Genomic DNA, 14,350 nt, shown 5'->3' with positions numbered 1-14,350 from the left:
ATCGGGGAAAAATATTGGAATCGTCCCATCACTAATATATATATCTATAAAAGTGAACGTGTCTGTGTGTGTGTGTGTGTACATTTCCCTATGCAATAACTCTGTCAATTTCACGTCTACAGATTCGAAATTTGATATACAGGGTACTTAGGTTTGGGAAAATCTTTGTGATCGGTTTTCGGCCAGAAATTTGGCCGTTAAGGAGGTCAAAGTTCAAGGATTTGACTTTTGTAAACTCTGTCAAACTCATCCGACAATTTTGGGTCTAAACACTTGAAATTTTAGATATAGTTTCCTTGGATATGGATCTAACTTAATAACTTGATTTTAGCCCAAAACAATAAATTTTAAGGGTTCATAATAGGGGTCACAATTTTTTTAAAAAATTGACCTTTTTTTTTTTTTTTTTTTTTTTTTTCTCAACATACATCCCCAAACACCCGCTGAAGCTGAAATGCTAGTATATATATATAATATATATATATATATATATATATATATATATATATATATATATATATTGTGATTTCCTTTATTCATACAAGCATTATTGTCTACATAAGTGAGTGCATGTTTCAGTTGCAATTTCTTTTGAAATGCAATTTCTTCAGGACGAAAGTGTCAGATAAACTTTTCATCTTAAATATATATATTTCCCCCAAACCTTGACAGAAAGGAGACTAAAACTTGCTGCTATGGTTTAAAATGATCTGAAATAACACCAAGGGGAGACTTGATTCCAGATATTTCTCATATGTTATATTTCCCCTCTTTTGGAAATAGGGTATGATTGTGAATATCTCCGGTATCAAATAATCCTTATACACTGTGAAATTTACTTTATGTATGAAATCCAAAGAGGGGAGATATAACGCATGAGAAATATTTGGAATCAAGTCTCCTTTTGCTATTATTTCAGATTATTTAAAACCATAACAGCAAGTTTTAGGCTCCCCTCCATCAAGGTAAAAGGTTTTAGGAAAATATCAGATATTTTGTAATTCATATGCAAAACGAGGAAAACAAATGACTGATTGAAATATTTCAGAGGTGTAAAAAGTGCAAAAAATAGGCCCTGGATGATGGATGATCCTCTTAATGTGCAACTTTAAGGGCTAATTTCACATAGTCCACTACACAATTCAGCTCATTACCTTTCCAACGAGCTTTCATTTGTTAAATTCTGATCAATAGTCGCTGAGATTTGGAATATAGAAAATTGCCAAAAAAAAGTGGTGTATATATATATATAATTATAATAATGGCAGTAGAGTTTAGTTTCCTGCAATTACATCCAATGAAACCTGTGTCTACCAAAAAGTGCTCAATGAGTAAACAGAGCAGGCATATTAAATTTATTTATACAAACATTGATGGCTACATATGTGCATACATGTTTCTGTAATCACCTGTTACTGAGGAGATTACGTCTTCAGGTCGAGTTTTCAAGGGTAATTCTTGGCCTGAAAACGTAATCTCCCCAGGAGCAGGTGATTACAGAAACATGTATGCACATATGTTGCCATCAATGTTAGTATAAATAAATTTTATATATATAATATATATATATATATATATATATATATATATATATATATATATATATATATGGTTATGTAGGCAATTGAATATTCAAATGTTCATATCTTTGCTTCTATGGGACGAAACTTAGCACGTTTTATGGTTAAAATATTATGCCAATTGGTAAATATGAACCTATGTTTTCAAACCAATAAAATATGCCCACATTTGCCTACATTTTTATATATAGTATCATGGCAGGCCAGCTTCAATTTTTCTGCAGTTGGATGAATTTTGTGGAGTGTTTTTTTTTTGTTTTTTGTTTTTTTTTGCAACCAATATATATATATATATATTTATATATATATATATATATATATATATATATATATATATATATATAATATATATATATATATATAATATATATATATATATATAATATATATATATATATATATATATATTATTCATATTCAAAGCATACAATGTCAACAAGTCTTTTTGTTTTAACTTATTTTAACATATTTTCCTTACAAATAAATGTAATTTAAACCTGTTGAGTTAAAAAAAAACTGACTTAAATATAAATATATAACTATAATAATATTTATAATTATATTTACTGCTTTTAGTAGCGCTCCTGTGGATTGTGACTATTTTCTTTAGAGTATGTTTTACCGTAACCAATTCGGGGTCTCACTGAATAGAAATATGTTCCGAATTCAAGCTAGAAATACAAAGAATTTATATAACAAGTACCCAAGTTTGCCCAGCTGGGCAAACTTGGGTACTTGTACCGGAAAAATATCCAGTAAATAAAACGTTGTTTAGTAAATCGTTTTTTTTTTTTGTTTTTTTTTTACATTTCCATACACCAAACATGGATATAAATATCACTAAAACATCCGCTGGGTCATAAGCTTCATTTCGGTGCCTTACTTGCCTGGGTGGGTTGCCTGTAGGCTGAAATAAACCGCGTCACACACACAGACATTAGGAAAATTTATAATAAGATAGCTAAGTCTTAGTTTTATAATGTTTATTATTAGATTAGTGGAACTCATACTGAATTTCAGTTTGGTCCCTGTGCGAAGTAACGGTTTTCGTTTGTATTTTATTTGTTTAATCTTATTACCATTTCAAAAAACTATTTTTTGTCACATTTTCAATGACGTAAGCAGAAAATAAACTCTGATAAACAAATATCCCATCACATCCGATGCTCACTTCTTCCCCCTCCCATTTCCACCCTTTCCCTATCTCCTCATCTCCTTCTTTTTTTCCTTTTAAACCTTTCTCCTCTTAACCGTTTCTCTTTTTCTTCTCTTGTCTTTCGATCCCTCGTTTCACAACTTTCCATTTTCCGCATTGCCCATTCGTTCCTCCCTTTTCTCCCCATTGCCCATTCGTTCCTCCCTTTTCTCCCCATTGCCCATTCGTTTTCCCCCTTTTCTCCCCATTACCCATTCGTTTTCCCCCCTTTTCTCCCCATTACCCATTCGTTTTCCCCCCTTTTCTCCCCATTACCCATTCGTTTCCCCCCCTTTTCTCCCCATTACCCATTCGTTTTCCCCCCTTTTCTCCCCAAAACCCATTCGTTTTCCCCCCTTTTCTCCCCATTACCCATTCGTTTTCCCCCCTTTTCTCCCCATTACCCATTCGTTTTCCCCCCTTTTCTCCCCATTACCCATTCGTTTTCCCCCCTTTTCTCCCCATTACCCATTCGTTTTCCCCCTTTTCTCCCTTTATCCGCTTACCCTTTCGTCCCCCCTTTTCTTCCCATTGCCCTTGCTTTCCTCTTTTTCTGTTTCCCTTTCGTTTGCTTCCCCTTCTCCCCTTACTGTTTCGTTTTTTTCTTTTTCCTTTCTTTTTTTTTTCGCCTTCCTTTTCCATTTTATTCTCTCCTTTTCGTTTTTTCAACTCCCCCCCCCTCTATTTCGTTCCCCTTTTCATTTCCCTCTCTCGTCTCCCCTTTTCATTCTCTCCTCATTTTCTTTTACTTTCATTCCTTTCTCTCCTCTTTCCTTTCACCGACGTTGTGCAGCTTTCTAAATCATCTCAGCTTATCTATCTATTCGCGCACTTGCACGCTTCGTTACCTAAACATATCAACTTACCTAGCGTTCTATTTATCAGCTTGTGTAACTCAACCGGTTTTTTTTTCTTTCTTTTTCTTTTTTCTAGTCTACAGTCGTCTCATACTAAACCTACCTCATTTTTTTTTTTAGGGGTGTTTATAGATTTTTTTTGAAGATTTCACCTTGAGTTCTTGTCTATTTGAAGAACCCCCTCCCCAAGTATTTTGAAACTTTGGTTAACTTTAAATTGAAAAGCGAATAAAAAGAAATTACTAACCCCCAGTCTGAGTGACAAACCTTTTTGGCCTTCGGGTCAAGATCAAAGTGTAGTATCTGTTCTTCAGATGCTACACTTTAATTTTATGTTCTATGTCAGTGGAGGAGAAATCCTTCATGACTGAGACAATTTTTATTTGTGTTCCTTTTCTCCACATTGAAAACGACCCTGGTGTCTAACTCTGTCCCGTGGGGAGGCATTGTAAATAGGAACTACCGCAACGAAAAGACAAAACCACGTTTAATTATCCACGTTTAGCGAAGTTAAGCAAGAACTAGGGTCGCCATTTTTTTTCATATGTTGATAGGACAAATTAGCATCCAAAAAATATTATGAAGTCAAAAAATATTCCAGTTTCTGTGTATTAAAAGGATATGGGTTGAAATAGAATTTAATTTTACTGCGTTTGGTATAAATTGTTTTTTTTTTTATTTTTATTATTTACTAATTCTCAACTATTTATTATCCTGTATTTTTTTTTTTTTTTTTTTTTTTGCTGTGTTGACTTTTCCATATAATAAAATGCCTTCTACTAGCTATTAACAAATATTTCCTTTTTTTTTTTTTCCTCTCTCTCTTTGCAGAAATCCAAAGAAGTTTGAAACAAAGGGAAAACTCAACCAGGATTTTTAAATTCCGCAAATTTACCAACCAAAGATAAAGAAATATTCAACGAATTTCTGGATATAAAACGCGGACTTCAAAAAAACAAAAACAAAAAAAAAAAAAAAAAAAAAAAAAAAAAACAAGAATAATAATTTCCGCCCTTTAACCCTAAGAAAAAAATAAGACAAAAAACTTCAAATTCAAACACATATACACGTTTTTAGTAATTTTACATTTAAATTTAATTTTTTTATAAATATAAGTAGATTACTTTTCATATTATACGGTTTCTATCATTATTTATTTTAATTCTTTAAAATTCCTATCATTTAGCCTCGACTACGATAGGCTACAACAGTTCTATATCTGCATATATAAAATAAGCCTATAGTTATAACGATAAAGCCGTTAAATATATAAGTAAGTATAATTAAACATCTTTATAGAGGAAAGACTAAGTTTTATAGAATGACTATTTTAAGAATGTTTCTAGTCTCAAAAAAGATCCATTTTTAACGGATGATTTTTTAGCAAAAGTTCATAAGCAAGGCATTTAGGGAACCATTTAGCCCGATGTTTTCAGCTGGGAGGAAGGGATCAGTAAGACATTTCTACAGTTCTGCTCATTGCTGCGGCAGTGAAAATAAACGCTAACAAACAGCTTTATACAAGAGTAGTGAAGAAAAATATAATATATATAGGTATATATAAATATATATCTATATCGGACATTTATCCACTGAGAGAAGAAAAAAAAAGGATACATCGAACGAAATACAGAGGGGAGACAGGGAAAACGAGAGAGAGAGAGAGAAGGGAGACAGAGGGGGAAAATCATGTTTTAGCTCGACGAGGATAGAAGGGATCTTAGAGAGAAGAGTACTTTACTGGTTCTCTGGATTAATCTAACATCCCTATCTTTCTCCCTCTCTCTCTCTCTCTCTTTCTCCCTCCCTCTCTCTCTCTCTCTCCAGGTTAAATATTATTACTACTTTTATCGCTGTTTCTCTATATCAGTATAGAAATAGAGGGACGGAAACTAAATTTATTACATTCGTTCTTTCTTTAGAAATATTAATTTTAAAAAAAAAAGAGAGAAATAAAAAAAATAAAAATAAAAATAAAAAAAAAATTTACTTTTCCTTCACTCAACCGAAAAACAAATTAAAATATTACATACAAACCCATTCCGCTTCATTAAAAACGGAAGGGCATATATATGTATATATCTGCTGGTAAATTTTATATATCTTTTGGCCATCCATACATGAATACGCAAACAATTATTCATTCTTCAAAATAACATCTTAACAAAATGACATAACGTACAAAAACGTATATTTAATCAACCGAGACATTCACATTCAACACAGAACACACTTTTTCGAAATCTTTCCTCAAGAGAGATATAAGAAAAAGTTATCAATTCTGCTTCTCCTTTTATTCCATTTTTATTTAAATACAGACATACCACCGAAAGACTCAACATGTCGAAAGAATCACGCAGTGTCCTCATAGGATCCATCTTCCTCAGCTCCTTTCTCTTCCACGCAGGAGTACTATTCGCAGCTTCACAATCTTCTATAAGTCGACGGATAAATAACCCGCAAGGATTGCCTACGCATGGCAAATGCGAGCCCATTACAATCCCTCTCTGCAAAGGGATCCAATATAACATGACCATTTTGCCAAATATACTCAACCATCAAAAACAGGACGATGCCGGCTTGGAGGTGCACCAGTTTTACCCCTTAGTAAAGGTTGAGTGCAGTCCCTACCTCCGTTTCTTTCTCTGCTCTATGTATGCCCCTGTGTGCACCTTGCTTGATCATGCAATCCCTCCTTGTCAACAGATGTGTCAGCTAGCCCGGGAGGGTTGTGAAAAACTAATGAACAGATTCGGCTTCGAATGGCCCGAGTCCTTGCGATGTGAAAAGTTCCCCCGATCGGGTCTATGCGTGGGAGAGAACATAACGGACCCTACTCCTCCACCCACAACCCATGACCGCTACCATCCTACTCAAGCACGTCCCGTTGACCGTGACTACTTCCAGCCCAACAACAATTCCAGCGGTTTCCACTGCCCTGTGGAATTCCGTGTTCCGAAGACCCTCGACTATCGCCTTAAAGTGGGTGACTCTCTGGAACGCGATTGTGGCGCACCTTGCAACGATATGTTTTTCACACCAGATAAACGTGATTTCGCTCGCATGTGGATCGGGATATGTTCAGCCGTGTGTATGGCGTCCACCTTGTTCACAGTGCTTACCTTTCTTATTGATATGACCCGATTTCGTTACCCAGAACGACCCATCATCTTCCTTTCAGGGTGTTATTTCATGGTTGCTCTGGCATACGTTGTAGGGTTTGCCCTCAGAGACAGCGTTGCGTGTAATCGACCCTTCGATCCGCCTATCCATAACCTCCAATCAGACAAAATGGTATCGATCATCACGCAAGGAACCAAGAAAGAAGGTTGTACTATACTTTTCATGATGCTCTACTTTTTCAGCATGGCGAGTTCAATATGGTGGGTCATTTTGACGTTAACCTGGTTTCTTGCTGCTGGTATGAAATGGGGTCATGAGGCCATTGAAGCAAACTCCCAATATTTCCACCTTGCCGCCTGGGCTGTACCAGCCATTAAAACCATTGCAATCCTAGCTATGGGTCAGGTAGATGGGGACGTTCTCAGCGGAGTGTGCTTTACGGGAATCTTTGATGTCGATGCCCTAAGAGGCTTTGTGTTGGCGCCACTTGTGGTCTACTTGATTATTGGTACAACTTTCTTGCTAGCTGGATTCGTGTCACTATTCCGTATTCGGACAATCATGAAGAGTGACGGAACCAAAACGGACAAACTTGAAAAGCTGATGGTTCGAATTGGGATTTTCTCCGTTCTTTACACTGTTCCGGCTACCATTGTGATTGCCTGTCTCTTCTATGAACAATCTTTTCGTGATCAGTGGATGGTATCCTGGCATTCCCGCGTCTGTATTACATACTTTTTTCCTTGCCCCCACACGGGTGACCCGACACGTCCATGGCCAGATTTCACTGTTTTTATGATAAAATACCTAATGACAATTATCGTTGGCATTACCTCCGGCGTGTGGATATGGACTGGCAAGACGCTTAACTCATGGAAACGTTTTTACTGTAGATTCTTTGTACCGAGAAATCAATCGGCAGTGGTCTGAAGACATGTCAAAATCAGAGACCAAGATGCAAATCTAAATAAAAACTCTGGAATTCAGTATATATAAAAACTAAACATAAGATATGAACAACAACAATAATCATAGTAATAATAATAATAACAACAACAACAAAGAAGAAAACATCACGAATACAAGAAGGCATGAAACTTATGAACTTAGAAACAAGAAAGACAATCTTTATTTGCTACAAGAGAAAAAAAAATGGAAAACTGTGCAAGTTTTGGCGCCAAAATAATCATAATGTTAACATAAAAAATGGCAAGGAAAGAAAATAAAACTTTCAAAAAACATTACGGAATAATTTTTTTTTTAAATTCCGATATTGGAATCGAACATGAGGACAAGTCCCGAGCACGGGACAAGAGAAATGGGAGGAGATTATGATGAAAAGCAGATATTGCGCGAACACACACTTAAATATATATATATATATATATATATATACACACATACGGTGTGTGCCTGTGGTGTATACTATGTTTGCATATATATATATATATATATATATATATATATTCACATATAAATAAATTTGATCTTTTGAATTGGACAAAGTTTAAAGAAAAACTATGACTACTTGAATCGGGAGTTCTTCCTCGGGTTCAAAACAATTACACGATGATACCGGCCAATAAAATCATTCTAATTTTTTTTACACAACTGAAATAATTATTAGAAAAAAAAAAGAAAAGACATCATCTACCCATTTTTTTTTCTTTTTATAGGTCAAATCAAAAAGAGGACAAAAAAGAGAATCATACACAGAAGACCTAAAAGAGACGTAACTCGAATCTTACCACCGATACATTCAATAATCCCATCATTATTATCATTCTTGTTATAATTATTAATTATAAATGCTGATGACATTTTGACAAAAAATTTTCATGCTCTTTTTTATTTATTTTTATATTTTTTTTTTTGATGTCTCAAAATGTTCTTTATTTCAACAAAAAAAAAAAAAAAACAGTTGCCATTGTCGATTTTCTAAAACTTGCACTCAAACGCCTGCATCTTTTTTTTTTTTTTTTTTTAAATAATCACACATTTTTCGTTGACAACTATATATTTCAAGGCTGGATAATTTAAAATAAGTCCCAAATAAATATCAAACCAAAGTGAACTCATATGAACACATCAGATATATATTAATATAAATTTATATTTCTGCATGTTTTGGCTACATATGTGCAGACATGCTTCAGCTATAGCCTCATTCAGACTAAACATGTTCAACAGAAGACATTTCATCTTTCTCCGCGCATTCAGTGTTGGACTGTTCTGAAAAGGTTTAGCCTTCAAAAAGACTCTTAGTGAAAGCATGTCTGCAGATATATAGCCAAAACGTTTGTGTAAATAGAAATGTATACTAAACTGTAGCTCTATCTGTATTAAGCACTATCATATAAACACAATAGGTTTATTGAATAACCAACTGCTATGAACCAAAACATGCAAGACACACACACATATATATATATAACTTTACAAAAGATTTCCAAATCACAGGAATATATACTTAATTCACATTCATATGGTTCAAATTACCACGTCTTACATGTGTTTCATTGAATGATATAAACCTAACAAATCATTGGAGACTTTTCATTCGTTCATCAAAGAATAAAATGTACCGGTTTTTCTTGGTTCCAAAAGGAAAGATAATATTAAAACGAATTGAAAAAAGTTTAAAAGACATAAAAATTCTAAATCCAAAAAACCAGTAAAAACACAGTCACTTGGTATAAATAAAACAGTTAAGACATACCGATTTGAAAAAGAAGGAAAAGAAGTTTAGTTCGTATATCACAAGTGAAATAAGCCCATTCTTAACGCCATATTTGAATTCATACTGAGCTATCAACATTACTAGATTTTACGTATTTATACTAGTGGCAAGTGAAGAAATGAATGTAAATTAAGTGTACATTTCTGTGATTTTGAAATGCTTCGTAAAGTTACATATGCTCTGAACGTGTAATCCATTTTCATTGAGCTTATAAAACCGTTCCAATTTTTAAAATAGCCTTATTAAATATATACATTATAAACGAATATTTGTTTTAAGGAAACGCATATATATATATATGATTGACACAATAATTATACAGGGTGACCCCCCAAAAAACGGGCCCAACTCTAATTAGGGCCTCTTTCTTAGTGTTTAGTCCGAATGAAAATAAACTTTGGTCATAACTAGTTTATTATATTCAAAACGTCACATCAAAACACTAGGGTCTTTGGCCTTTTTTTCTCCGCTGACTGTAAAATGCTCAGAAAAACAATTGACTGTCCTCTGTTTTTTTTTTTTGGGGGGGGGGGTCACCCTGTATGAATGATTTTGTGCTGTGAAACAGGTGCTGTCAAGAATTGAACTTTTTAATATGCTTAAAGAAATAAATGGTAAGATGGAATACATCTTGGAATTTGGAATATAGAATTGTTGTCATTTTTATATATATATATATATATATATATATATATATTTGTATATAATTTCTGAAAAAAAATCCATTGTGCTCAATTACTGGGCGCAAAGTGTCTCAATTTTAATAAGATATTTACATTCTTCGTGTTGTCATGACCTTGGTTTCCTTGTTAAGCAAGGATAATTCATATGTGATTGCCTAGTTTCCTTGGAATTACAAATTTCAAAGCACTGCGCAGGTATAATTTCGACACCAAATCACATATGAGATAATCACCGACAAAATGTCGTGTTCTGGCAAGGAAACCATAGGTCCGATGACATGTAAATAAAACCTAAGAAGATAATATTTTGTAAATTGTATATATTTCACCATCGTGTTAAATATTACACTCATTAATGGCATTCAAAGACGTGTTCTCATTTTTAATCCTGTCCGTTCAGCTTCTGAATTCGACGGAGTACATGACAATGTAAGGAAACATTTTTTTTTTCTTTTTGTAAAGCTATGAAAATCAAGATACCAAAAAAGAGACGTTTGTATTTGTTTAAGAAATATAAACATTTATGCTTGAAGTCACATTTAGAAGGATAGAGATAAACATAGGAGTGTATGATCCACTTTGAATTAATCCAACTGATAATGCATTCATTTGATTGGTTGGTTGGTTGGTTGTTTTACGGCATATCAACCCTTTTCAGGTTATTTAATGCCGAATCCAGTTATTTTGCAGAAAACTTTTTTAATAGAAATATATATATATATATATATATATATATATATATATTTTTTTTCAAGTCCGTTTCTATTTAACCCATAGTTGGGACCCTAACAGGTACTACCACTCCGGGTCAGAGTGGACCTGGAAGCAATGGCAATTAAAGGGTGGCTCCACACTCCCCAAAGCCCGCAAACTGAGACCTCACCATCGGATATAGTTTAAGGTCATATCCAGTACCAAGCATTTATTTGAGCAGCTTCAATTTGACAATAGGGTTGAGATGTAACACGCACGATAATTTGGTTGGTACGACACACTGCAGTATGCAAATAGAAAATTAGCGTAATTCAACATTGTAGGAGAAACAATAGTGCTCAATTACCTGTGCAAGGGCATATATATTTTAAAATGGATACTATACATGTTAATGATCATCCAGTAATTTCGGTTTCATTGAAATACTGCAAACTAAACCCATAGCATGATTATAAACATGTATAGTGTCAATGAAATAATATTTTATATAAATTGAAAGGTAGTTTGCTTGAATCATTGCTGATAAACAAATATCTAAGTACATGAGATGGTTGTTAGCAAGTTGAAGTGACATATGAACGAAGACGAAGATGGACATATGAACCATGGTCTTAAGATTATTTTTTCATACCAAATATTTTAAAATAGATGGTTAATTTTGGGATTTACTATCTGTGTGTGTGTGTGTGTATGTATATATATATATATATATATATATATATATGTGTGTGTGTGTATATATGTCTTATAACAACTACACAATAATTTCACTACCCAGGGTTTTGTAAATCCCAAAATATTCCTTCATCATGGTGAACTTCAAGCCACCCATGTATGAAATCCTGCCTTATTTACTAGAAAACAATATGCTAATTAGCTTTCAAGTTTTTTAAAAGGTCAAGTCACATATATATATGTGTGTGTGTGTGTGCAAGCGTTATAATAAAAAATACCCTTAATATAAACTGTTTCACAGCACTCATAAAACATACTCAATTTCAGGCATCTAATTGCAAAAAATGTGGCCAAAAAATTCAATCTATTTTATTTTTAATCAGTATTAGCTGAAGCACACGTCTCAGTTGGAGATAATCAAAGTCTTCAAAATTAACGTCCTTTTTGTTTATTTATATATAACTTAACCAATCTTTGAATAATTACCAACATCACTCCTTATTAATTTTTTATTATAAAACTGTATCCAGGGAAATTCAAACAAATTATCTTCCAACAACAGCATTAACATATGATAATATAGCTGCAGTATACGTTTATAACATCTGCATATATGTTTATATGGTTGGCACCTAAGTAAATAATATATAGATATGGTAATATAGCTGTCATATCAAATATGCATATATAAGTTCCTACAACTATTATATATCATCTATGTATGTTATATCATGAAGCTGTTATACATATATACTATATATGCATATATATATATATTATTACTTAATTGGAATTCATTTTTTTTTTTGTTTTTTGGGTTTTTTTTTTTTTTTTTAGATGAGCATTATATATATTACGAAGGCCAGAGGAACAGTTGGCCGAAATATTGTGAATAAACAAACGAATAAAAGTTGAAAAACAACAACTAATAAAGATGAGAATAATAGTCCGAAATAAAAATAAATTAATATATATATATATATATATATATATATATATATATATATATTTATAATTTATCTGTTAATGCGGTTTTCACTGAATTAAAACACCTCTGGAGATGCTTTGATGTGAGTTATAAGTAATGTGTTGATTTCGTCATTGTTTTTAGCTTTTAAAGTAATTTTACTGGAAGCCTGGAAAAATCATGAATTACAATAGAAAATGCGAGCATGAAAAGTAATATGGTTTAGCTCAAACATGGAAAAGTAAAGGACTAGTTGTTAAAACTGGAAAAGAAAAGGACAAAATATTCTAGTAAAAAAATATAATAAATTTATAACTTAAAATATTGCAGCATTAAGATTTTTTTTTTTTTTGTAATTCAATTTATAACATTATATAATCAATTTTTAATGCTGCAATATTTTAAGTTATAAATTTATTATATTTTTTTACTAGAATATCTTGTCCTTTTCTTTTCCAGGTTGTAACTAGTTGAGTGTTTTTTGTGAAAGTTTTGGTAAGGGGTAGACTATCCTTCCTTAGTCCATATGTTATGCTTTGAAAAATGGCCAAATACAATTTTTGAAAGCCAAACTACTTCAAAAACGTCCAAATCTGCAAAATTTGGCTTTAAAAGGACCAATCTGGCAGCCTTGGACAAGAATAGGAAAGTGAGATTCCTTTGTAGCTTCGTCTTTGAATATTGTAATATATGATCATTCTTGTAATGATGTGGGAAAGGAATTTGTAATTTTTACATGCAGCGTTTCGTCACCGAAGAAAGCGGTCAGTGAAACATTACATAATAAAAGGGAAAATTCAAAAGAAACAGGGCAAGAAAAGAACATTGTCTGCCAAGAGTTGTTGGATAGATAATTTATCTCCACACTAACATAATGACCTTGCAATAACCCTTATCCCTGAGTGGCTTCTGGGCCTTGATAAGTGGTGATCACTGTGTAAAAAATAAAAAATGTCTTGCAACTTGATTTTATTTATATTGAACTGTGTAGCATAGTATTACTTTCTGAATATTTATTAGTACTTATTTATTTCACTTAGGTTGGTTCTATATTTGAAATGCAATGGATAGTATTTTCATAGAAGTGTTAATAAACTCATATTTGCTGTGTGTTATTGCTTTTTCTGTCCACAAGGCTATTATTTTTGCGCTATCCAGAAAAATATCAGCCTAATTTTATCAAAATATATTTGCTAGTTGAATATGGTTCTTATTCCGTGGAATTTCCACGGGCCTTGCCAATTTATATTAATATACTTGATATATATTGCAACAGCATATGTGTATAAACATGTTAATACTGCTACTACTGCTGCTGACAATACAAAAATTGGCCAAATCGGCGTATGCAAATGCTAAGTCTGTTTCTATTTAACAATTTTAGTAAAGACTTTTTTTTTCTTTTTTATTTTTTCTTCATCCTTATATAAATGAATACTCTTTGGTCATTATAAACATTTTAGAAGTCGGATTATGTAGGTGCTAAGTCTGCGATAGGTTAAAGTTAATATATTTTTTCCATCCGGGAATTTAAACTGCATTCTTTATTCAAAGCTTCTTTAGGCACTATATATATATATATATATATATATATATATATATATATATATATATATATATATACACTATACATCACTGTATCCGCTGGAGATACTCAGGGTTTGCTCATCTTGTCATGCTAGAATAATGAAAAGTTCCTGCTTGTTCTTTCTCCAAATAAAAACTAACTCACACACACACACGTATATATGAACGGATCAAAGAGGAACTAGAAAAATCTTTCAGTGGAGACTTATCGTACTAATAAAAAGCTCAA

At 32.7% G+C, this 14,350-nt stretch overlaps 1 protein-coding gene and 1 long non-coding RNA gene across 2 annotated transcripts in view; both read left to right on the top strand.

Annotated features, from left to right (window-relative positions):
- The window catches only part of LOC145254824 (uncharacterized), a 146,258-nt gene extending 141,627 nt beyond the window's left edge, over positions 1–4,631 (top strand). Inside the window, exon 3 of the long non-coding RNA XR_013863807.1 lies at positions 4,464–4,631. This is a non-coding gene — a long non-coding RNA (uncharacterized LOC145254824). The remainder of the gene's footprint in view (positions 1–4,463) is intronic.
- A 1,064-nt stretch (positions 4,632–5,695) lies between these two features.
- On the top strand, positions 5,696–7,826 carry LOC145254823 (frizzled-1-like). The gene has a single exon (XM_080113652.1). It carries the CDS (start codon positions 5,973–5,975, stop codon positions 7,683–7,685), a length of 1,713 nt encoding a protein of 570 aa, XP_079969778.1. The 5' UTR covers positions 5,696–5,972; the 3' UTR covers positions 7,686–7,826.
- The last annotated feature ends 6,524 nt before the right edge of the window (positions 7,827–14,350 follow it).

The sequence above is a fragment of the Euprymna scolopes genome, chromosome 30 (assembly GCF_053919585.1).
Source record: "Euprymna scolopes isolate OS-2025 chromosome 30, ASM5391958v1, whole genome shotgun sequence".
NCBI lineage: Eukaryota > Metazoa > Mollusca > Cephalopoda > Sepiida > Sepiolidae > Euprymna > Euprymna scolopes.
The sequence above is the reverse complement of the archived record's forward strand: the minus strand, read 5'-3'. Positions and strand labels throughout refer to the sequence as shown.

What these genes read in the sequence shown, in the direction of transcription:
- LOC145254823 (XM_080113652.1), top strand. Translation starts at nt 5,973, where the DNA reads ATGTCGAAAGAATCACGCAGTGTCCTCATAGGATCCATCTTCCTCAGC.